The following is a 25,706-nucleotide window of genomic DNA, read 5'->3' on the forward strand; positions in this document are numbered from 1 at the left end:
GGGTTTAGTAGAGTTGTTTGTTTCTATCATTTTAGTTTGAAAATTTGATAAACTTTATTTTGGATTTTGTCTACACAAATTCTAGGGACTAAATATTCCTAACTATTCTTTCATAAATATAAATTATTTTAACTAGTAATATATATATATATTAATTACATACCCAACGAGAATTGTCACAAAGCAAATTAAGATACAAAGGAGCAAGATCATTTTTTCTAACTTCCATGGAACAAACACAGGAAACAGTTGTAAATACTTCGGCACAAGATTTTCTTACACCCCATACACTATCTTCACATAAATGATAGAATCTTGATAGCTAAAAAAAATTTTTTTAAATATTTAGAAAATAAACATTTGTGTGAGATCTGAAGGATTGTTTTTAATTAAAATAAAATGTTTTAAATTATAAAATTTTAAAGAGGAAAAAATTTTAACACAAAGAAATGATGTAAGAGTCGTTTCCAAAAAAGGAGGAAGTTGAACTTCCTTTAGACAGCCGACTTGCAAGATGATTCAGATGCGGCCTTTTGCAAATGTTACTTGGTTGCCTGAAGAAGCCACTATAAAAGGGGTTTTTTCCCCACCATTCTGGGCAGTTCATCGAAGTACAAATATGCCATAGTAGGTAGTCCATCAAAAGAGATTACCATACATATAGAAGTTGTCCATATATTGAATAGCGCACACATAAATGCTATGATTCCAAACTTCACTCATATCCCGAACTGAAAGACGATCAAAGACAAGAATAAACTACGTATTGTGAAATTAATATAAAATGTTGGATTGATGTAAACTCTCTCTCACACATATAGGTTGATTTAGATTAAGTTAGATAGTTGATTGATCTCTCCACAAGATAGGTCTTCATAAATAATATATTATTGTAATTCAATCATTTGTATTTTTATTCCATTGTTTTATTAAATATTTTGTTATGTTAAGTTTAAAAATGATTTCATTAATGACTAAATCTAATGCCTTCGTCCACTCCACTTATTCACATCCCTCCCACTCAAAATTCCTCACTTACATGTGTTAATCCACAGAATTAATAGATTAACTGGTGTCAGGAAAAACAACCTCCAGGGGATCTTATGAACTCCTGGTCTTAAATAAATATATCAGGAAGTCATCCATTGACAAGGAGGTCGTATCGCAAGATCTTGAGCAGAGTAAGTGGTCATTGGGATTTACCCTTGAACTCCTGCATATCTCACACTTGTGTGTTACAAAAATAACGTAATTTTAAATTTAATTCATTTTGTAATTATACCAATAATATTTTGCTTTTTAATCATTTCACAATTGAACACTACTCACAATATGCTTGTAAATAAAAATAGTAATCAAAGTTATATAGTAAGTGATTTGTGTAACTACATTATTTGAAATAACTTTTTTTTTATAGAAGTTCTAAAAAAGTCTCACAGTTATCTAAGTATCAATACACTATTAAAAAAAACATTAGAACATTTGAAAACATGTCTTCTGACATTTCTTTTAAGGAAAACTAGCCCATATTCAGGCATTATTGATGTAAAGAAAAACTCCAGAAAACTCAGGAGTCTGCATGTCAGCCTTAACACAAATCTGAGCTGATTACCAGTGTTTAGGGATCAAATCTTCTTAGCCACTGATGCATCAAGTTGGAGAATGACATACCAATGGATTCTACATGAAAAAATTTTTGCAGGAGTTTCGACAAGAATTTGATCCTGGATCCTTCAGTGACAGTCAGAATGCTACTGTCAGCCATCTGGCCAGCTATCAATGAGAAAAAGAATGTCTTTGAAATTGGTTCTTGAAAGCTTCACCATGTTACCAAAGCAATAACACATAGTACAGAGACAATAATAAAAAGCTTACGGAATCACTAAAAAGTGTCAAGCTAATCTTTATCAAAGAGAAAATACCAAGAAAAAATTTGATTTTCATTTTGGCTGCCATAATTTTTACTTGGCACAATATTTTTTTACATATCAGATAATTGTTTTTTTGACTAATTTAACTACGAGTAATTAATTAATTTAAATTTAACTCGTAATTAGTTTTACTCACAGCTTTTCTATTGCTTGTAAGTTATTTATGACTATTTATTATAGCTTCTATAACGTAATATGGTCTTAAAACAGTCAATACAAAAACAATAAAAAAATAAAATACATCAGAATCTAATTGCAACAAACTAAGAGAGAAAACCGCAAAATGTAATTAATAAGATTGTTCCAGCTTATTATTCACTGGCTTAAGTTCTCAGAACACAACTGTACAATCAGTTTAAAATGATTGATATTTTTTCCAAAATTCATATTTTAAAATTCTACTATATGCTTGAGTTTAGTCAACTATCAGTACAAAATGAACTATTCTTATAGTAGCTGGGATCAGACAAACAATTTTGCACACCAATTTATTATATTTTTTTTGCATTTTATTGCAGTTAAGTTTCTTTTTATTTAATATGATTAAATTTAAATCAATTTTTGATAATTAACTAATAAAAGTGGAATTCTTTTGCCTGATTAAGATTTAATATGTTTCTTTATGTGCTCAAAATTTTTCCAAAGTAAATTTGTTATGTCCCTTTTCTGATTATCACCATAAATTTTAGTACAACTTTTTATTAAGAATCTATACTAATATTATAAAGAGGTTATGTATGTATGTATGTATGTATGTATGTATGTATGTATGTAAGTTTGTTTGAAGCAGGTAATCTCCGAAACTACTCATCTGATTTCAAAAATTCTTTCACCAATATTTAGAATGGAACCTCAGGGTGGACATAGGCTGTATATTATTCCGTTAAACATTCATATAAATTAAAATATATAATCTAGGTTAAGGCTTTTATGTCCAACAGATGGCGCTACGAGTACGACGCCCTAAGTTTGCTTTTCTGTGAGGCATTATGCTTTTCTGTGAAAATGAACTAAAGCAGATCATCTTCTATCTATCTATATAAATAAAAATGTAATGTTCGTTTGTTCCTACCGATTCCTTTGAAATTTTGACACAATGCTGCATTCGAATACGCACGTGTTTTTATATAATATACGTGTCGAAATTCCCCCCACTGAAGGGAGATGGTTAGGATTAAGGCTTACCGTAAAGAACTCTGCTTCTATTTATACTATTTTAGATGTGGTTTTTTGCGTTTTAATAGGGTACATCAACAGAATTACACTAAGAAGAAATTTTTCAAAAAATTCCCCCCCACGGGGAAGTGTTATAAATTTATAATAGATACATTTTGAGCCACAACGCGTGGCAGGGTCTGCTAGTTTTTAGATAAAAATATTTAAGCTCAGTGGTTTTTTTCCTTACAAAAATGAATCATAGTGAGATATTTTAAAAAATAGGAAGGTTGAAATCTCACATTTCAAATTTGCCAAAGTTGAACTATTTGTGTACTGACTCAACACTGGTAATAAAGATATAATCTAAATACTTGTATTTTAAGTTTGGTACATTCATAAAGAAGGCAAGCTCAGAGAGCTCAGATAAAGTATACAGAAATTATTTAAACTTGGTTTGCACAAGTTATTGACCTACACTAATAAAAATATTATTTGAAATCATATGTTAATGGTACATAATGTCAAATGATATGACATGATATCATTTGTCAGGACAATATATGACAGTACTTATAATATATGACATGACAACTTTTACTTGACATTTAAGTGATATCACTTGTTCTTGTGTGTCAAAATATTTTTTGTTTTCAATTTTTGAACCTTTAACATCAACTAATATCAATCATAACATGATATCACTTGATATCATTTTGAAATCATGTCCAGAATATATATTAAAAAACATTTCATTGTTAAAAATTTATAACTTCAATGAAACTGTTTAAGAATGCATTTGGTATCAATATCAATATCAAAAGCGCTCAGCAACTAAATAAAGAGAAACAAAACACCTTTTTTGCCGAGAAATAAATATAATTTTTAAAAAAACAAATGTTTTCAGCCTAGTTAATAGGCCATCTTCAGGTCAAATCATTTGGTATCATTTGAAATCAATCAAAAACCATTACAGAATGATATCAAATGATATGTCTGAAATGATTTTTGGATAGTTTCAAATGACATAAAATGATATCACCTGCAATTAAGTAATACCAAGCCATGTCATTTGGTCATTTGAATCATGTCTGAAGTAGTTTTGTACAGTTAACATTTGAAAATAAATATTTTTACTAAGACAGGATATTCATTCATTCATAGGTGTTCTGTCCTAGGACAGGTCGGTGGAAAGCAGTCAAATTATAGAATTCTTCTCCAACATTCTCTATTTCGGGCTTCCTCTTTTATTTCTTTATAAGTTTTGCCTAGTAAAACATCATCTATCAATACTTTTCTTTTTCTTCCTCTTTGTTTCCTTGCATCAATTTTTCCTTCTAATGCCACTTGCATTAATCCTTCTTTTCGCAATATATGACCGAGCCAGTTATTTTTTCTTCTTTGTATTGCTTTTAAAAAAGATATCTGTTCTGGGACCAAATTTAAAACATCTTCATTCTTAACCTTTTCTGTCCACTTGATTTTCTCCATTCTTCACCATAACCACATTTCATATGCTTCAAGGTAGTTTGTTTCCTTTTTCCTTAAGGTCCAAGTCTCTGCTCCATATAAAGTTGTGCTCCAGGAAAAGCATTTTATTAACTTCTTTTTAAGTGTTTGGTTCATTTTTCCAATAAGAAGGTTCTTCTTCTTATAAAAAGCCATTTTTCCAGCCCTGATTCGTTCTTTGATTTCTTTTTCACATCTGCCATCTCCCTGAATAATGCTGCCAAGATACCTAAAATGTTGAACTTGCTCTATTTTGTTTCCATCAATTAGGATTTTCAAATCTTTGCTAATTAGCCTTCCAACTTTCATCACTTTTGTTTTAGCTATGTTAATTTTCATTCCAAATTTTTTGCAAGTTTTGTTGAGTTTTGTTACCAAACATTGTAGAGTTTGTTCATTTGGTGCAAGTAAAGCAATATCATCTGCAAACCTAATACTTTGTATTAATTGGCCTCCAATTTTAATTCCGAGACTGTCCTCACTTATGGCTTCATTCATTAATTCCTCAAGATAAATGTTAAAAAGAGTAGGTGAAAGTGTACACCCTTGCCTGACTCCTTTTCCAATACTGCATGGTTTGCTTTCTCCAGTTTTTGTTCGGATAATGGCAGATTGATTCATATAAAGTGAAGCAATGAGTCTTCTATCTCTCCAATCTGTTCCTATTTTTCTTAAGATTTCCATTAGCTTTGTCCAGTTAACCATATCAAAAGCCTTTTCCATGTCAATAAAGCAAATGTACGTATCCTTATTAACCTCAATGTTTCTTTCACAGATTGTTCTCAAGAGGCCAATGGCATCCCTTGTTCCTTTTCCTTTTCTGAATCCAAATTGTTCTTCACATAGAAATGTTTCAGCCTTGTTGTAGAGTCTTCTGTTAATGATTTTAAGAAGGATTTTTGAGGCATGTGAAATTAAACTAATTGTTCTAAAATCACTACACTTTTTAGCTTTTGCTTTCTTTGGTATAGGTATCAAAATACTTTGAGCAAAGTCTTCAGGCCATTCTCCTGTTTTATATATGAGATTGCATAAGTCTGTTATTTTCTCGATTCCTTCCTTGCCTAACCCTTTTAGAAATTCAGCTGGTATTCCATCTACTCCTTCTGACTTTTTGTTTTTCAATTCTTTAATTGCCAATCCAACTTCATCTTTCATGATAATAGGTCCTCTTTCATCATTAGCTATTTGAGAAGATTTTTCCAATTTTAACTCTTTAGGTTTGGTGTTCTCTCCATAGAGATCTCCAATATATTCTTTCCAATGGCCCATTATATCAGTTGGGGTTAAAAGTGCTTTTCCATCTTTGTCTTCAATACTCAGAATTTGGTGGGTGCGATCATTTGTTAGTTCTTTGACTTTTTTGTATGATAGATCATATCTGCCTTTTTTGTTCAGTTCTTCGATTTCCTCACATTCCTTACTTAACCAAGCTTCTCTAGCTTTTCCAGTTTCATGCCTCAATTCATTATTTAGCTTCTTGTACACCCTTTTTCATTATTTATATTTTTCCAGTTTCTTCTTTCATCCATTTTCTCAATCATTTCTTGAGTAATCCAAGGTTTTTTTATTCTAGCACCATTTACATAGCCAAGAAAATTTTCAGCTGATTTCTTTATTGTATCTTCAATTCTTTTCCAATGTTCGTTTGGGTCAAACTCACAGTCAAAGTCATATGGAAGTTCTTTTAATTTATATTCCAGGTTTTATTTAAAATTTAATCCAGTATTTCCATTTAGCTTTTCCAAATTCCATCTTTTTATTCTTTTGGCTCTCAAAACTTTTTTCAATTTCATCACAATATCTGCAGTTAATAAGTTGTGATCAGAATCGGCATCTGCTCCTGGATATGTCCGAATTTTCTTGACTGCATTCCTAAAACGACTTTGAATAAGAATATAATCTATTTGATACCTTCCAATGTCTCCGGGCATTTTCCAAGTGTATAGGTGATGTTTGGATTGTTTGAACCATGTGTTTCCAACTATTAATTGATGCTTGCTAGCAAATTCAACTAGTCATTCACCTCTTTCATTCCTATTTCCTAGCCCAAACTTGCCCATAATTTTTCCATCTATTCCTCCTCCTACAGATACATTCCAGTCTCCCATAACAATTAGGCATTTCTTAGATTTATCATTTTCTATTATATCTTCAATTTGATCATAAATTTCTTCTACTTCTTCATCGTCATAGTCTCCAGTAGGCATGCATACTTGAAATATCATCATATCCATGGAATCGCTTTTTATTTTTATCATTAAAATTCTGTCACCTCTGCATTCAATTCTTTCAACTGAGTTTTTTACCTTCTCATTTAAAATAAATGCTACACCATTCTTTCCTTTAGTTCCACAAGAATAAATAATCCTGAATTCATCGCTAAAAAAATCACCGCTGTCCTCCCATCTAACTTCACTAAGCCCAAGAATATCCAAATTCTGCCTCTTCATTTCTCTTGACATTTTCCAACTTACCTGGTCGAAGCATGGTTCTTACATTCCATGTTCCTATTCAAATTCTTTCTATGGGGGTTTCGCGTGATGACGACCTGGAAAGTCCCATAACGTCCCCTGCTGGGCATGACACCTTTCTCTTGGAGATGAGTCCCATATTTGCCAGTACAATAAATAGGTTTTCTGCTTTCCATTAACAAGGGAGGTATAGCTGAGGTGGTTTCCCATTGCCTTCCTCACGGTTTCTGATCAGAGTTTTCCTTCTCCTAGGCAGGTTGCCTACCAAGGCTTAAGAGTCCTGCCTACCCCGGCAATAGGCATATGGCGGCCTAAATTGCCTTGACACAGCACATCAAGATTACAAATAGATAATCTTCTTAACAAATTATCTCTATTAGCAAAATTTTACGAAATTTTTTTTAACCGTTTTCGAATATACCTTTATACCGTTTTAGACAGGATATATTCCAAGCAATTTTCTTCCACATTTTTAAAATTAAAAATTTGATGATTAACAAAAATTTGCATAATTTATGGCAATTTGTTATTAAACAAATTATTCTGATCATTAATTTCAATTAACTAATATATAACTCAAAAACCAAACAAAGAATTTTTATTAAGTAAAGCTATATAAAATTTTATTTGTATGAATTTCCATACGTCAGGAAAAAAATGTTTTTATGTAGCAAAGTATTGACTCTTACCTAAAATTAACTGTCTGAAGTCATTACAAAGATAAAGTCAGTTAGTCAGAACATTATTAACAGTGACATGCAGATAAAGGGGTACTTTGCGACCCCAGTTCATATTTTTGTTTATATTATAGACAAATATTAATTTTGGAATTTGAATTTTTTTTACTTTTTTTTTTAAAAAAAAACAATATATATATATATATATATCTGATGATGCATTATGGATTGTTGCCCTCGTGTGAGTATTATATTATTCTGATTTGAGGAATTGTAATCCTGACTATAGTAGTAACTATAAAGTGTATTTAGTATATTTATTAAGTGAGAAGCCTGAGATTATTCATTATTATAATTTAACCAAAGCAAGTGTTGATACATCTGACAAATGTATTAGAACATATAGCTGTCAGCGTGGGACAAGAAAATGGCCAAGGCTGTTTTTAATTTGATTGATCTAGTCACTTATAATTCATATGTGTTTTATTGCGAGGCAAACAAAACTTGGACCAAGAAATATCCAAAACGTGAATCAGGTCAAAAGATTTTTTTGAAAAGTCTAGGAAATTTATTATGCCATATTAACATGAAATACAGATCTGAGCACTCCCAAGGTTTTACTTAGCAGTTCAGTATCAGCACTAAAAGTATTTGGCTTTAAATGAAATCAAGCAGGAACAATTTTAAGAGGGACAGTTTAAACCAAATCAAATGGAAGAGCAACAAGGAATGCTACTAAAAGTATTCCAAAAGGGAGATGCTTTCTATGTCGAAGATCAGAAGACAGAAAATATATCAAATCTTGTACAAAGTGCATGTAATACATTTGCCCTAGACATACATCGAAAGAGGAACGCTGTATTGTTAGAACATGTACTGAGTGCAATTAATTTAATTTTATAATAATTATTTTCAACAATAAAAATTGTTTTGAATTCTAAAAGTTGAGTTATTTTAAAAATTCAAAGTTATAGACAAAAACATGTCAGTTTGGGGTTACTTGCTGACTCCCCTCATCTGAATTTTCATGGTACACTTCATGGTACATCAGGATACAACTGTTAACAACATTCATTTTTCCATGTTCATCTTTAAACACAAGGATTTATTACTAGCATAGCATCAAATTCAGTATTCAAACGAAACGCATAACAAAAATATTCTGATGAAATCCTTACCTTCTAATGACTTGGATAAGAAGCAACAATTTATACTTTATAAAAATTAACTCTCTTTTCATATTTATGCATATTATTACACCAGATTATAATATTTACGTAAAACAAAAAAGTAAATACACATTTTTTTTCTTTCTTCAAAAAAGAATAACTTACCACTCTGTTTATAATAAAATTTGTGTTCAAATATTAAAAAATTTCCCATAAAAATATTAAAATATTGTCAGAAATCTATCATTTAAATCAAATTTTTTAATATATTTCTCATTGTTTTTGTCAAGTATTTATTTTTTAAAAACAATAATAATAGGACATTATTTATATTTTTAAAATTGCAGTAATATTTAAACTAATTACTACTAAATGTTTGCCAAAATTATAAACCATATAAATTCATGAAAGAATTATATTTAGCATATTTTTATGGGGGGGAGAAATACAAACGATGAAAAAATCCAATAAGAAAAATATAATAAAATTTAATTTAAAAAAGCAAGTAAATTCATTTGTTTTAATAACTATTAAAATCAAAACAATTTTATATAAATAAATCATTTTATTATTCTATGTTTAATTCAAAATTGGGAGAACTAAATGTATAATACTTACCAAATAATCAATAGTTGTTTCTTGACCTACCACTGCACAAAATTCTCCAAAATTTGATGCACAGATCTATAATAAAATCAACAGGTTATTAAAAACACATGCCAAAATATTAAAATTAAAATAACATCTTGCAACTTTTGAAAATATTTTAAAATTTTGATTGGTTTAATTTACTTAGATTCAAAATAATTTATCTTTCACTGAAAATTAATAAAATACAAATACAAAAAATTATGATATAAAAATATACTATGATGCAAAGTGCAAGAAAGGTTAAGTAAAAAAAAAATAGGCAAAGTACTAATTATAATATACTAGAAATGATATTTTTTTTAAAAGTTATGTAATAGTTATTACTCTAAAGAAAGGATACATACAAACACACACTTATTTCCATGAGACTCCTGAAAATTTTTATAACCAATTCTGTGAAAAATGGACTAAATATTAAAATTTAAACAGAAAAAAAAATGAAAACATAATTTGCAAAAGCAATTGATGCAGAAATATGAAGCTTTGGTTTAATAGTATTTGTGAAACAATGCTTCTGCTAACAAGTCTTAAAGCAGAAGAATTAGCTAAAAATATGGAAAAGATATTTTTTGCTAATTATTAAATACACAATTATTTGTTGTGTTATTAGTTATTAATAGCACAACAAACCATAGCAATGCTTGCTGTGGATGTTTATATTATGTTGTGTTTGTTGTGGATGTTTATATAGCATACCTGGCAAGGCCAGGTATGTGATGGCCAACTGAATACTTTATGTGGGAGTTTATATGACGAGGGTGCTGAATGTGTCCCCAGTTGGCACCATAGTAACCAATGATGGTTATTTTGTAAAATTATATATGCAGGAAGAGAAGATCAGAACCAGAGGTCCGGCTAGTGTAATTGGCAACACATCCACACAGTAAGCAGAAGTTGCAGAATCAAGTCCTGCTCTGGGCCAATTCTTTTCTTCCAGTAAATCTAAATTTATTTATTTAATTATTAGTATTATATTATTCTGATTTGAGGAATTGTAATCCTGACTATAGTAGTAACTATAAAGTGTATTTAGTATATTTATTAAGTGAGAAGCCTGAGATTATTCATTATTATAATTTAACCAAAGCAAGTGTTGATACATCTGACAAATGTATTAGAACATATAGCTGTCAGCGTGGGACAAGAAAATGGCCAAGGCTGTTTTTAATTTGATTGATCTAGTCACTTATAATTCATATGTGTTTTATTGCGAGGCAAACAAAACTTGGACCAAGAAATATCCAAAACGTGAATCAGGTCAAAAGATTTTTTTGAAAAGTCTAGGAAATTTATTATGCCATATTAACATGAAATACAGATCTGAGCACTCCCAAGGTTTTACTTAGCAGTTCAGTATCAGCACTAAAAGTATTTGGCTTTAAATGAAATCAAGCAGGAACAATTTTAAGAGGGACAGTTTAAACCAAATCAAATGGAAGAGCAACAAGGAATGCTACTAAAAGTATTCCAAAAGGGAGATGCTTTCTATGTCGAAGATCAGAAGACAGAAAATATATCAAATCTTGTACAAAGTGCATGTAATACATTTGCCCTAGACATACATCGAAAGAGGAACGCTGTATTGTTAGAACATGTACTGAGTGCAATTAATTTAATTTTATAATAATTATTTTCAACAATAAAAATTGTTTTGAATTCTAAAAGTTGAGTTATTTTAAAAATTCAAAGTTATAGACAAAAACATGTCAGTTTGGGGTTACTTGCTGACTCCCCTCATCTGAATTTTCATGGTACACTTCATGGTACATCAGGATACAACTGTTAACAACATTCATTTTTCCATGTTCATCTTTAAACACAAGGATTTATTACTAGCATAGCATCAAATTCAGTATTCAAACGAAACGCATAACAAAAATATTCTGATGAAATCCTTACCTTCTAATGACTTGGATAAGAAGCAACAATTTATACTTTATAAAAATTAACTCTCTTTTCATATTTATGCATATTATTACACCAGATTATAATATTTACGTAAAACAAAAAAGTAAATACACATTTTTTTTCTTTCTTCAAAAAAGAATAACTTACCACTCTGTTTATAATAAAATTTGTGTTCAAATATTAAAAAATTTCCCATAAAAATATTAAAATATTGTCAGAAATCTATCATTTAAATCAAATTTTTTAATATATTTCTCATTGTTTTTGTCAAGTATTTATTTTTTAAAAACAATAATAATAGGACATTATTTATATTTTTAAAATTGCAGTAATATTTAAACTAATTACTACTAAATGTTTGCCAAAATTATAAACCATATAAATTCATGAAAGAATTATATTTAGCATATTTTTATGGGGGGGAGAAATACAAACGATGAAAAAATCCAATAAGAAAAATATAATAAAATTTAATTTAAAAAAGCAAGTAAATTCATTTGTTTTAATAACTATTAAAATCAAAACAATTTTATATAAATAAATCATTTTATTATTCTATGTTTAATTCAAAATTGGGAGAACTAAATGTATAATACTTACCAAATAATCAATAGTTGTTTCTTGACCTACCACTGCACAAAATTCTCCAAAATTTGATGCACAGATCTATAATAAAATCAACAGGTTATTAAAAACACATGCCAAAATATTAAAATTAAAATAACATCTTGCAACTTTTGAAAATATTTTAAAATTTTGATTGGTTTAATTTACTTAGATTCAAAATAATTTATCTTTCACTGAAAATTAATAAAATACAAATACAAAAAATTATGATATAAAAATATACTATGATGCAAAGTGCAAGAAAGGTTAAGTAAAAAAAAAATAGGCAAAGTACTAATTATAATATACTAGAAATGATATTTTTTTTAAAAGTTATGTAATAGTTATTACTCTAAAGAAAGGATACATACAAACACACACTTATTTCCATGAGACTCCTGAAAATTTTTATAACCAATTCTGTGAAAAATGGACTAAATATTAAAATTTAAACAGAAAAAAAAATGAAAACATAATTTGCAAAAGCAATTGATGCAGAAATATGAAGCTTTGGTTTAATAGTATTTGTGAAACAATGCTTCTGCTAACAAGTCTTAAAGCAGAAGAATTAGCTAAAAATATGGAAAAGATATTTTTTGCTAATTATTAAATACACAATTATTTGTTGTGTTATTAGTTATTAATAGCACAACAAACCATAGCAATGCTTGCTGTGGATGTTTATATTATGTTGTGTTTGTTGTGGATGTTTATATAGCATACCTGGCAAGGCCAGGTATGTGATGGCCAACTGAATACTTTATGTGGGAGTTTATATGACGAGGGTGCTGAATGTGTCCCCAGTTGGCACCATAGTAACCAATGATGGTTATTTTGTAAAATTATATATGCAGGAAGAGAAGATCAGAACCAGAGGTCCGGCTAGAGTAATTGGCAACACATCCACACAGTAAGCAGAAGTTGCAGAATCAAGTCCTGCTCTGGGCCAATTCTTTTCTTCCAGTAAATCTAAATTTATNGGTCGTTTGTTTACAATTATTAATCAATTATAATTATTGAGTTCTGTTTACATCAATAGCATTTTTTTCTCTCGTCGCGGTTTCATATGACTAACACAACTAATTTGATCTTTGATCGGTTTTTAACAATAGACGATTTTTTTTTTAGTTTCGTTTTAATAAATTTCTAATAATAAATGTTTAATTTCAATTAATTTTTTTCGGGCCTCACATTTACAATTCTGACTTTGAGTATGACTTTGAACTTCAACTATGAACTTTGGACTGACTTACAAACCTGGGAAGAACGAGAACTCGGATCAACCTGACATCAATGTTATAACTAGAGGTATTTATTAAACTCGCAAGGATATGTAAGCTCTCTCTCGAATATTTCCGACTCGCGGGTAGGGTTGCGACTAATTTATATTTTGTCTGCTATCAACCCGAAATCTACGAATTATACGGATTGAAAATCCCAAGAGAGAACTGTAACTTCGATTTCCTAATTACAGTAGAGCATCGTTTATCAGAAAGTCGGTTATCCAAAAGAATTCCAGTCGGCAAATTTAAATTTTCGCTAGTGCTGTGGCGCTGCAATCTTTGACTATGTCTTGGGCTACTCCAATATTTTTTTGTTGATGGGTGTGTTTTAGCTGGCAGCACTGACACTTTTGTGTGGTGTTTTTCCGAGGACTGTGTGTCATGCTGAATCGAATGTTTTTGATACTAGATTAACTTCTAAAGTATAATTTTTTTTGTTTTTATTTTTCAATATATATATATATATTTTGTTTGAAAAAAATAAAGAAGTAACTTTTAACGATACAATAGCCATGATTATTATTTTAAAAAGTTTACATTAAGCTTAATATCGACAAAAATTNTGGCAACACATCCACACAGTAAGCAGAAGTTGCAGAATCAAGTCCTGCTCTGGGCCAATTCTTTTCTTCCAGTAAATCTAATTTATTTATTTAATTATTATAATTATTAAGTTTATTAAGAGATGGCACCAAGTCCCAAAATTCCATAGGTGGTAATCTATAGTACAGCCAAAGGCAGGCCAGCAAATAATTACTTGTACTTCATTCATCATTATTAAACTTTTAAGTTAAAATATTTCAAAATAAATTTAATTATTAAATTGTTTTAACATGCTTTAATTCTTTGATTCAAATAAAATAGAAATTCTACTAATTATGATCTAATTAATTTCATTGTGTGAGGGCCTGGATTTAAGATTTGAATATTTTTATTCATTTTCATCTATCGTTTTGTTCCAAAACCAAAACAACTTTTTTTTTAAATTAGGGTTAACTCAAAAGGAGAAAAACAACCGACAAAATTTTTTCATAAAAATCGCTCATAAAACCCTGTTCCCACAAGGGTACTTCCTTGTAAAAGATGAGTTAACCGTTGTGTCATAATTTTGTCACTTCGCCCACTATTGGTCAAAGAAGATCATTACCTGTGACGTACATGGGGAAATCTCGAAAAGAGAGCCCCCATATAAAAGGCAAGTGCAATGACGACAAAGGGAAGAAAGTTATTTTTCTATACTGTATGTGTGTGGATTACCTGCCTCTCGTTGCTGTTGCCATCATCTTCGATAGGCTTTATGTAAGTTCGCCGACTTCCAGGGGGAATCGTTAATCCTGCGTCAGGATGATCTAGAGTCGTTCGTGTGTGGATGTGGCGGAGGAGACACAGATGACAAGTATCTGACAAAAATCTGTTTAATTTAACAGGAAATAACTTACACTATGCACAAAGTTCCTTAACCAATTAAATGTTCGTAAGTTCTAAGTGTTGAGGATGTTTTTCTATTGTCCCTCGGAGATGGGCCCCAGGGCTGCGGCAGGTAAGGAGACTTGTCGGTAAGCGTCAGCGGCACGGCTCTCTCGATGATCACTAGTGCAGAATCTTTGTCTTCTGTGCGTCGACACCCAGTGAGTTTTTCGCTTCGAACTTTCCGGAGTGCAGGTTTACGGAATAAGTCTCTCTGTCCTTTAAGATCGGGGATTATATCAATCTCCATTCTCTAATTTGTTCATTCTGATTGGCTCCCTCGTCTGTCTCTAAGCGAAAGACGATTCCTTTTCGAGTCACGAGAAAGATCCGCCTTGAAGAATCTACTTGACACCATCCGTTATTCTGAATGCAAAATGTTGATGGAACTTTGAAACTTGCGCTCATATTTTCCACCATTGTTGTCTAGTCTGCGACGTTTTTGAAATTTAACGACACAACGTCCTTTTCCGTCATTAATCTTTCCTCTTTTCAAAATTTCTATGTTCTAATTATGTGCATATGAGCGACTCTTCAAAGGTCCATCTCTACTGGAGGTCGTTTGTTTACAATTATTAATCAATTATAATTATTGAGTTCTGTTTACATCAATAGCATTTTTTTCTCTCGTCGCGGTTTCATATGACTAACACAACTAATTTGATCTTTGATCGGTTTTTAACAATAGACGATTTTTTTTTTAGTTTCGTTTTAATAAATTTCTAATAATAAATGTTTAATTTCAATTAATTTTTTTCGGGCCTCACATTTACAATTCTGACTTTGAGTATGACTTTGAACTTCAACTATGAACTTTGGACTGACTTACAAACCTGGGAAGAACGAGAACTCGGATCAACCTGACATCAATGTTATAACTAGAGGTATTTATTAAACTCGCAAGGATATGTAAGCTCTCTCTCGAATATTTCCGACTCGCGGGTAGGGTTGCGACTAATTTATATTTTGTCTGCTATCAACCCGAAATCTACGAATTATACGGATTGAAAATCCCAAGAGAGAACTGTAACTTCAATTTCCTAATTACAGTAGAGCATCGTTTATCAGAAAGTCGGTTATCCAAAAGAATTCCAGTCGGCAAATTTAAATTTTCGCTAGTGCTGTGGCGCTGCAATCTTTGACTATGTCTTGGGCTACTCCAATATTTTTTTGTTGATGGGTGTGTTTTAGCTGGCAGCACTGACACTTTTGTGTGGTGTTTTTCCGAGGACTGTGTGTCATGCTGAATCGAATGTTTTTGATACTAGATTAACTTCTAAAGTATAATTTTTTTTGTTTTTATTTTTCAATATATATATATATATTTTGTTTGAAAAAAATAAAGAAGTAACTTTTAACGATACAATAGCCATGATTATTATTTTAAAAAGTTTACATTAAGCTTAATATCGACAAAAATTCAACGCAAAGTGACATGCAACGGAGAAAAATTTCAACATGAGATAGGTTAATGTATTTTTTCGTACATAATCGGTTATCCGAAAAATAAGTTATCCGAACAACCCCAGTCCCCAATTGATTCGGATAAATGATGCTCTACTGTAATTATCTATGTAAAAATGCTCAACAATAAACAGGTATACAGTATTGTTAATGAACTTGGATTGGTGTGCGTTTCTTCCAACATTATCCCCTCCATACTGAACCCGAAGTCCTCCACGAGGTCACTTGTGATGAATTTTGTCCTCAATCTAACGCGTATCTATCCGCTAAGAAATTGATAGATTGGTGTCAGATCCTGATGTGAAATAAGGATCTAGCAATCCTTAACTTTAAAACCCTTCTGCTCAAAAGAACCCATCCTTTAGACAAGCGAGACCGGACCTCAAGGTCTTGAGTTGAGTAAGCGGTAGGAGAGTCAAGAACTCGTAAACATCCTACCCCCGATTAGTCTCACAATTGTATAACATTATAATTCAGTTATCATCATCAGTATAGGCTAATCCATAGAGATTACAATAAGCAGAACTTACTGTATTTTACTTAAATTTTTTAAATGAATTGATCATTTAAAAGATGACAATTGGCAAAAACTGTGGAAAAATCCTTGCAGCAGATTTCACATAACCGAAAATGTCAGAATATGTTGATGTTAAACATCATGTGGTTTATAGTTTGACATCTGACAGAGGGATAGCAGACCAAACTTAACAGAACTCCAATGTCACAATGCAACACATTTGAAGGACTATAAAATTAGTTTTTAATATTAGCTTTAAAATATTCAGATAGTTTAGAAATAGCTTTATTTTATTTCCTATGTATTAAAGATTAATTTTATTTAGAATAAAACTAATGATCGATATAATTTAAATTTAGATTCCAGATTAATGTCAAGATAAATTATGAAAAGTCTTGTATTTACAGTATCTTTAAGCTTTGGTTTATATCATATGTTACTTAAATAAATATAAGCAAAGTGCAAGAAAGGTTAAGTAAAAAAAAAATAGGCAAAGTACTAATTATAATATACTAGAAATGATATTTTTTTTAAAAGTTATGTAATAGTTATTACTCTAAAGAAAGGATACATACAAACACACACTTATTTCCATGAGACTCCTGAAAATTTTTATAACCAATTCTGTGAAAAATGGACTAAATATTAAAATTTAAACAGAAAAAAAAATGAAAACATAATTTGCAAAAGCAATTGATGCAGAAATATGAAGCTTTGGTTTAATAGTATTTGTGAAACAATGCTTCTGCTAACAAGTCTTAAAGCAGAAGAATTAGCTAAAAATATGGAAAAGATATTTTTTGCTAATTATTAAATACACAATTATTTGTTGTGTTATTAGTTATTAATAGCACAACAAACCATAGCAATGCTTGCTGTGGATGTTTATATTATGTTGTGTTTGTTGTGGATGTTTATATAGCATACCTGGCAAGGCCAGGTATGTGATGGCCAACTGAATACTTTATGTGGGAGTTTATATGACGAGGGTGCTGAATGTGTCCCCAGTTGGCACCATAGTAACCAATGATGGTTATTTTGTAAAATTATATATGCAGGAAGAGAAGATCAGAACCAGAGGTCCGGCTAGAGTAATTGGCAACACATCCACACAGTAAGCAGAAGTTGCAGAATCAAGTCNTGATATGAATGACAGAATCAAAACGTTGTTCTTAAATGTTTTTTAATAATAAATACATTTTAAATGTGCAAATTAAAATCTAAAATATTTGGCAGCCAAATCTATCTAAACATTGAATGTATGCTCTTTAATCATTTTATTTAAAAACTACATATGACAATCTCTCTTCATTTTCATAAAATTATGCCACTTAATAGAAGGTGAATTCCAAAAATCATACTGACAAAAATATTAATAATGTCTTATTCCAAAGTATGACCTACAGTATATTATTTAGTACACAGTAGTTTTAAAATATTTCATAACTATAAATATATCTTGAGATGGTAAACATTTCTAGGTAAATTTTAGAATAAGCTCTAATTATAATTGGCATATTCTTGCATGAAAAAATCATGATAAATTTTGAATTCAAAATTTATATGTTCTTTAATAAAATATTTTATTAAGGTTTAATTTAAAAATAAATTAAGGTTTTATTTGTAAAAATAAAAAACAAAGTATATCACGTCTATATGAAAGCAAAATTCAATGTTGGAATTGTTTATCAAAATTTAAAACTTGCTCCTTACATGTTCATAAATTTCATGTTGGTAAAGCCTACTTTTGATTTCATTGTTGGAAAAGTATATTCTGAGTCTCACTAGTAAATGTAATATAATTGTAAAACTTAAGGCAAATATACAAAACTGCATTACTCTTATACATGTATACACCTTTCAAGTTTGTAAAGAATCTAATGTTGGCTGATGAGGATCAGTGCCTGAAATGTGTAGTAATACTTGTATCAACTGAATAAAGATGAAAAAATGCCAAGTGTTTAAATAGTAGCACAGTCTTGTTTGAGAATCACAGAAAATCATAAAACACGGTTTTGGAAAATTGAGAATTTAAAGTGGATAAAAATAACTTATTCCAAAATTTATAAAAATAACTTATTCCAAATAAGTTTTAATACAATACAGGGTGTTCACCATGAACCTGACACATTTGTTTTGACTGCCATATTGAAGTGCAAGGCAGTAATCAGATGTCATGCATTCCATTAGGTGGAGAAACTGTGGAAGTTGTATAGGTAATTTTGAAAACCTGCCAAAGTAACTGTAGGTGGCATGGCGGTTAGTCAAACGCAAAATGGCTTCTCCACAAGAGCAGGCATAAGTTGTGTGGTGATACGCTGAAACAAATTCTGTGATCCAGCAGGATGGTGACCCTCCACACTGGAGCCTGCATGCTCGATGTTTCCTCGACACAGTTTTCTGATTGTTGGATTGGGTGCGGAGGACCGATACTGTGGCCTCCTCGATTGCCGGATATTGCACCCTTAGTTTTTTGGGGATTTGTCAAGGACAAGGTTTGCACTGGTGTCAAAATTCATGACCTTCATGACTTGATTTATTCATGACTTGAAACATATACAGTAAACAACTCACGATTGTAATAAAAAATTAAAAACAATTATTGTAAAAAGAATTGTATTTAAACAAAAAAAATATTTTGAGATTACCAAGGCAATTTAGATACATAAATAAATGAATAAATTGTATAAACATGAATAAGCTATGGATAAATATATTAAAAATATAAATAAATAAAAACCTGTATAATTCCAAAACCTTGCAAGCCTTTCTGGTTGGTGGTGAATAGGATACAAAGTTGTGTTTCTTATACAGAATTGGTGGAAAGTAACTAGGGAGTGCAAAATTGCTATTATATTTATAAGAATAATGCAATCAAAATAAAATTTGTATGTGCACATACATCAATCAATGAAAATTTTATAATTCCCACATCAGTGGTGTGGACAGTGACCAAGAGAGGCTACATTCACAGTGACAAAAAAGATGGCTATCCACTTGTGTAGGGGCCGAGGGGGAGAAATAAAACTCAATGAACGATAATATGTGATATATATCGTCATCGTCTCCCTTGCCATTTGGACTGCCGAGCTGTAACAATCAACGACATGTGGAAGCAGTTGAGTCAGAGATAGATGCTTCATTTACAAACAACACAACCGTTTATTAAACACGAAAGAAGCTTACAAGACTTCCGCGATCTTGGAAGTTCTGTGGCGGCTGTGGCCTCTGGATCTTCCTCTCCTTTCCAAGATAGTCCCATTTTGAAGGAGTGTCCCTTGTTCACGAATGAACCATTCCATCCCAGAGTCTCGATGAATCCGGGATGATACGATCGACTTCCATTGATGAAAAGATGTCAATCTGAGGTTGGGAGATGGAGGTGAAGATGGGTGCGAGACACACACACACAACAACAGATCCGTCACTTGGAACTTTCGGAAAAAGAAGCTGTCGCGTCCTTGAATTTCCGGGGTTTTATCCATTTTCTCTCAGATTCCCCTTTCCGATTGGTCTCTTCTCGTCACCCAATGACAATTCAAAACCTTTCGGGGGCGTGGGAGAGGTCAAAATCGAAGTTTAATTTGATCTCCAACTGGAAATGGTCGACGGAATTACATTCTTCTATTGTTTAAAAGTTAGTGTCACATTTTCATAAAATAAAAATCTATTTCTAACTACTATATATTTTTTCTCTAAAACAATTATTTTAACGCAAATTTTAGTGAGGGTTCGGACCTGTCCAGAGCCTCACACTTGTCTGTGCAGGAGTGAATGCAGGTTCTTGCATGCTATAAAGGTGTAGAAATTAGTGGCTGTGAAGAGATGGAGGTATACAGCAAAGACACATCATGCCACAATCTGTCCAGAAACAATGAAGAATTGTCATTTGAAACCAGTGACCACAGGTTTGGTTGCAGATGCACAGAGAAGTGGCTGTCCATCCATATAACAATCTGAGGAAAACATGTCATTGGTGATGGTGGCAGTGCTTACATTGAATTTTAAGGTATGCATGCTTATTCCACTTAATAAGATACATACAAAAAAAAATGTTCATCTTTGCATTATAAATATAAAAATTACAGCAATTTCTCAATAACTAGTTACTTTCCACCCACCATGTAGGTCTAAATACAAGAGATTTTAAAAGTTAGTAAAGTCAAGAGCATAACATAAAGTAAGGCTCAACTAAAAAAATTTATATTGATGATTTTTATATTTCAGAAAAACTTATTGATATTGATTCTGCATTTCAGTAAGCATATTAAAATTCTAAGTATATATAATTTATGTGAGAAAAATCAAACCAATTAGTGATAAAGATATAAAAGATTTCTGGTTTTTAAAAAATACTGTATTTAGTATTTTTGAATGTTGTTTTATGCTGTTTATTATGTTCATATGGAAACTGTTTTTAAAATATTGGAATAAGCTATTTTGTATTTAATGAATAATTACTATTACCAAATACCAAAATGAGTTCATTTTTAATCGTAAGTCATGTAAATGCTATCTGTTCATATCACTTAAATATAATGACGTTTTTCTATAAAAGTTTTAAATCTTAAAATAATTAATATTTCTTATAACCTCAATAGATTTTAACATAGAGGATTCATGTTTTAATTTAACTTTTCAAATTTGCAAGTACTACATATGTAGAAAACCTGGAAAACATGACTAGTCTCAATTGCTCAGGAACTAACCTGGGACAAACTATTGAGTACTGATGGTGGAAAAAAAAATCATAAAACTAAAAGTAGAACAACACAAAATTGTTAGATTGTACAATGTTATTCAACCAATGTAGAATAGCCCAGATAGTTAATGTATCAGCCTATTACTCAAAACCAGAGAATGAATGTGTGTCAGACCTTAAGATTTTTCATCAGCAATCCATCCTAAATGTGTCAGACTCACATCTGCTCTGTTGTGAAGTCTAACCAAGCAAAGTAATAAATGCACTAAATACTGGATAGTATGCAAAACCAAAAAAAAGTAAAAAAGAAAAGAAACAATTTTAATTATTTAATGAAGCCCACTATGGTTATAGGAAAACAATAATTTTTAAACTGAATTACAAAGGTTTTAGTATTTTTACAATTAATATCATCTAAATAAAAAAAAAATAGTATTTTTACACAAAACTGATGCAATTTTGTCAAATTGATATAAAATTAATGCTAAAAATTAAAATTTCTACATATAGTAACTAAAAATATTTATTTTAAATCTAGTGCATTTCCATGACAAAAAGAAACAAAGTATAACAGCTAACTGTATAACAACTGTCAAGACCATTTTTACACTTAATGATAAAATTTGAAAAGAAAAAGAAACAAATCAGCCAAACATTCTTCCAGGAATATTTTTTATTAAATTTGTATATTGCTTTTTTTTTTTTTTAAAATGATGATGAGTCTTCACTTACTCAGGTCTATTGAATTGCTGAAAATTTTACAGCTATCATGTCAAAATTGAGTTTGGTAAATAGTTTAAGATTGTGTTTAACTGAATTTGCAAAATAAGTTTCTTAAAAGACTAGTTTAAAAATTGAAAAGTTCAATAGCATAATAAGGAGGGTGTTCATGAGAAGAAACTTTTCCTTTTTAGAAGAGATACATTCTATGAAATCTATAAACTGTACAAATCATTCTTCAGAATACATGTTTAATCCTTATTTTATCCTTGTTGAACCACCACTTTATTGATTGGCATAATCCCCCCTTTTTTTGAAGACTTCATTGTCATTTTTCAAATCATAAAATTAGTTCTCCACTGGTAAATTTTGATAATTGGTGAACATTGCTGCAAGGAACTGTTCTGTTAAACAAATAGTATAGATTTTTTTGTCAAAAGCTAACAAAAAAAAAAAAAAACTAGATTTTCATGATTTTTAAGAAAGCCATGAAGCCACTATAGCAAGAAAAGCTAAGCATCATAATGTCCCTAATACAATCCCAAACCTGCAGAAAATCATAATTAAGCCTAAAGCCCTAAGCTAAACTTTCAAAACTGGAGAATAGATCAAACCCAAAAGGGATGGTAACCCTACAATGTTCAGATGTTGGATCAAAGTTGCCAAAAGAAGTTTTAGTTAGATCTAAAACAATGTTATATTTTTTATGATTTAAGAAATTTCATTTTTTAGGGCCATATTAAAATAATAATCAGTTCTTAAAGTGAACTGTTGAAAGTAAAGTCAAGAGATTTTCTTCTCCATGAAAAAATAAAGTTTAAACAGTTTATTTCATTAAGTGACACTATTCCTGACAAAAATGAGTAAATTCTGCTATAGAATAAAAAGAGATACTCTAGTAAATTAGTTAATTTGTAATTATAATCATTAGATGGAATCCATATTCAGAAGAAATATAACAGCATTAAGGATCTATAGAGATTCACCAATTTTCAGAGGAAAAAAATTGTCAATTTTCTCATTAGATATGTACAATATCATTTTTGTGCTTGCAAGTTGTTATATATTTAAAAATTGTTATAAGTTATTTTTTCTTTGATATGAGTGTATTTTTAACTGAAAATACTATTATATCTTCTTTTTCAATACAATTTATAGAAATATAATGATTCTTCATTAACACTAAAACAATTAAAATATTTTAAAATTTAATTCATTGATGTGAGGGATGAACAGACCCACAATAAAGTGTTATTTTAAATTTTAATTATTGGAAACTTTAATCGGTTAAATTCGAGCGTTTTATCGAGTTAGGCTAAAAGCCATAAAAATTATTTTCCACGGAGTTTGTTCCTTGTTGAGTCGGATCCAGTTAGTCAGGGATGTGTCACCAGGAACTTTCGATGAAGAGCCCATCTTGGACGCCAGACCCTTNCGACACACGCAACCAAGTGAGTATGACGTATTTCCGCTCGCCTTTCTAGTTCACTCGAAGAGTCTAACTCGAGACTACCAATTATGTGAGTCATAGTAACACGAGTGAGTTCGATGACGTCAGTTCGAGTACAACACGAAAAACTCGAGACTAAGGGCCCTGGGGGGAATTCTCGAAGGATATAACTAAACTTTTATTCCAAAAGCTCAACTAACAAGTTTATTATAGAAAGCATAGTAACTTTTCTTTACAGATGAAATGTTCTTGATACAAGTTAGTTTCATCAATATTTAACTAAGAAACTATTTTTTCACTCACCAATTTTTATTCAAAATTGTGTGAATGTTCATCCAAAAGTGAAGAAACTTTATTCTAGCAATACATTAGATAACTTTTCAATAAAATTTTGATATCTAGCTCTCAGAATATTTAATTCAACATTTTATGAAAAAACATTAACTATTATACAAACAAAAAACAACAAGTACTGATTGTATTGAACTTAAAAAATTCTACCAATAAGATTTATAACACCTGAACAAGTTTATTTTTTATAAAAAAAATCTCATATTAACCATAAATTAAATTGTGTGGGGTGCCATCTGTTATAAAAATTAATAACAAAATTTTATCATAATTATAAAAATGGCAAGTCTTATTTTTGAGAGAAGAGATGAGTTTTATTTTTTAAAAAACTAAATGCTAACAATGAGTAAAATCTTGATTAAATCCAATCGCACTCAAGATAGAGAGTAGTCACATGTCCTATCCATCCATCCCCTTACCTTTTCACAACCAAAATTTAATAGCATCAATGCCCCTTATACACAAGCTACCATGCCAAATTTCATTTATCATTACCCTATCCTGAGATATTAAATGAAATAGACATCAACACACACACACAATTTTTTGTCATTTTTAAAAAAGTTTTTTGGGTTCAGGAATCTCAAAATGTGGAGATCTGCAAAAAACTCAGAGGATCAAATTTGACATGAATCAAATACATTTCTTGGTTATGTTTAACAGACAGGAAAGTAAAAGGAAAGCAAAATAAATAAAGTTTTTGCAAGAATAGAAATTAAATAAATACATGCATGATGATTAATTGACTTAGTTTTAATTCAAAACAAGTAAAAACTTTCATTTTTCAATCCATTAATAGCTTATATTTTTATTTCCACATTTGACAATCAGTTTTCATATGTGCAGCAGTTTGCAGAACACAATACATTAAAATGAAGCTTCATATTTGTAAAGGGTTAAGATTAAAATGTAGATTCAAAATAATTTTTTTTTTATTTGAAAAGCTAGTCAACATGTATTATAAAAAAAATCAAGCATTCAATTAAATCAAGTTTCAATAAAATTGGGTTCATTTAAATCAATATATTATTCAATATACAGGATTCCTACTCAAATTTTATTTTAAATTCCCTGACTTCTCCTGTGACAAACTTTGTACAAATTTCCTGACAGTCACGTCTCTTACAATATGACACACAGGGGGATCTACATAGGAACTACTAGAGATTAAGCCCTGGGCCCCCAATATAAATTTTTAATACCTTTTCATTAACAATGAGCACTTATCGATATAAAGTTTGTCATTCAACACCATTTCATAAATAAATATATTTCAACTCTGATCTTCATGTTATAAAAAATGAATTTTAAACCCAATTTAAAGATTCTTAATCTAATCTAACAAAAAATGAGGCCCCATTGGTCTTCAATAAGCCCTAGACCCCAAAAACCCTAGATCCGTCCCTGATGACACATTAACAAAATAAAACAGCATTTGACTTACTATGCACATATTAAAAAGTTGGAGAAGCAATAGCATTAGTTATTTTTTCTAATTAACAGTTATATATTTTTTATAAATTGCCAAATTATTAAAACTAAAAATAAAATGTTTTATTAAACTAGTTTATCCTGTTATTAATCCACAAGTATATACACCCAATTCAGTTTTTACACAAACTTATTTTAACATGATTTTTAAAAACAAATTATTCTACATGAGTTGTTTTAA

At 30.3% G+C, this 25,706-nt stretch overlaps 1 protein-coding gene across 1 annotated transcript in view; it reads right to left on the minus strand.

The window, feature by feature from the left end:
- Positions 1-25,706, minus strand: part of LOC111626322 (serine/threonine-protein phosphatase 4 regulatory subunit 1-like) — a 256,740-nt gene that overhangs the window by 17,520 nt on the left and 213,514 nt on the right. The window contains exons 9-11 of the mRNA XM_023369643.1: positions 14,621-14,763; positions 12,075-12,140; positions 164-322 (exon numbers count right to left, since the gene is read on the minus strand). Of these exons, the coding sequence (XP_023225411.1) occupies positions 164-322; positions 12,075-12,140; positions 14,621-14,763 (368 nt within the window). The remainder of the gene's footprint in view (positions 1-163; positions 323-12,074; positions 12,141-14,620; positions 14,764-25,706) is intronic.

This window comes from Centruroides sculpturatus, unplaced genomic scaffold (assembly GCF_000671375.1).
Source record: "Centruroides sculpturatus isolate CEXI.00-Female unplaced genomic scaffold, Cexi_2.0 scaffold322, whole genome shotgun sequence".
NCBI lineage: Eukaryota > Metazoa > Arthropoda > Arachnida > Scorpiones > Buthidae > Centruroides > Centruroides sculpturatus.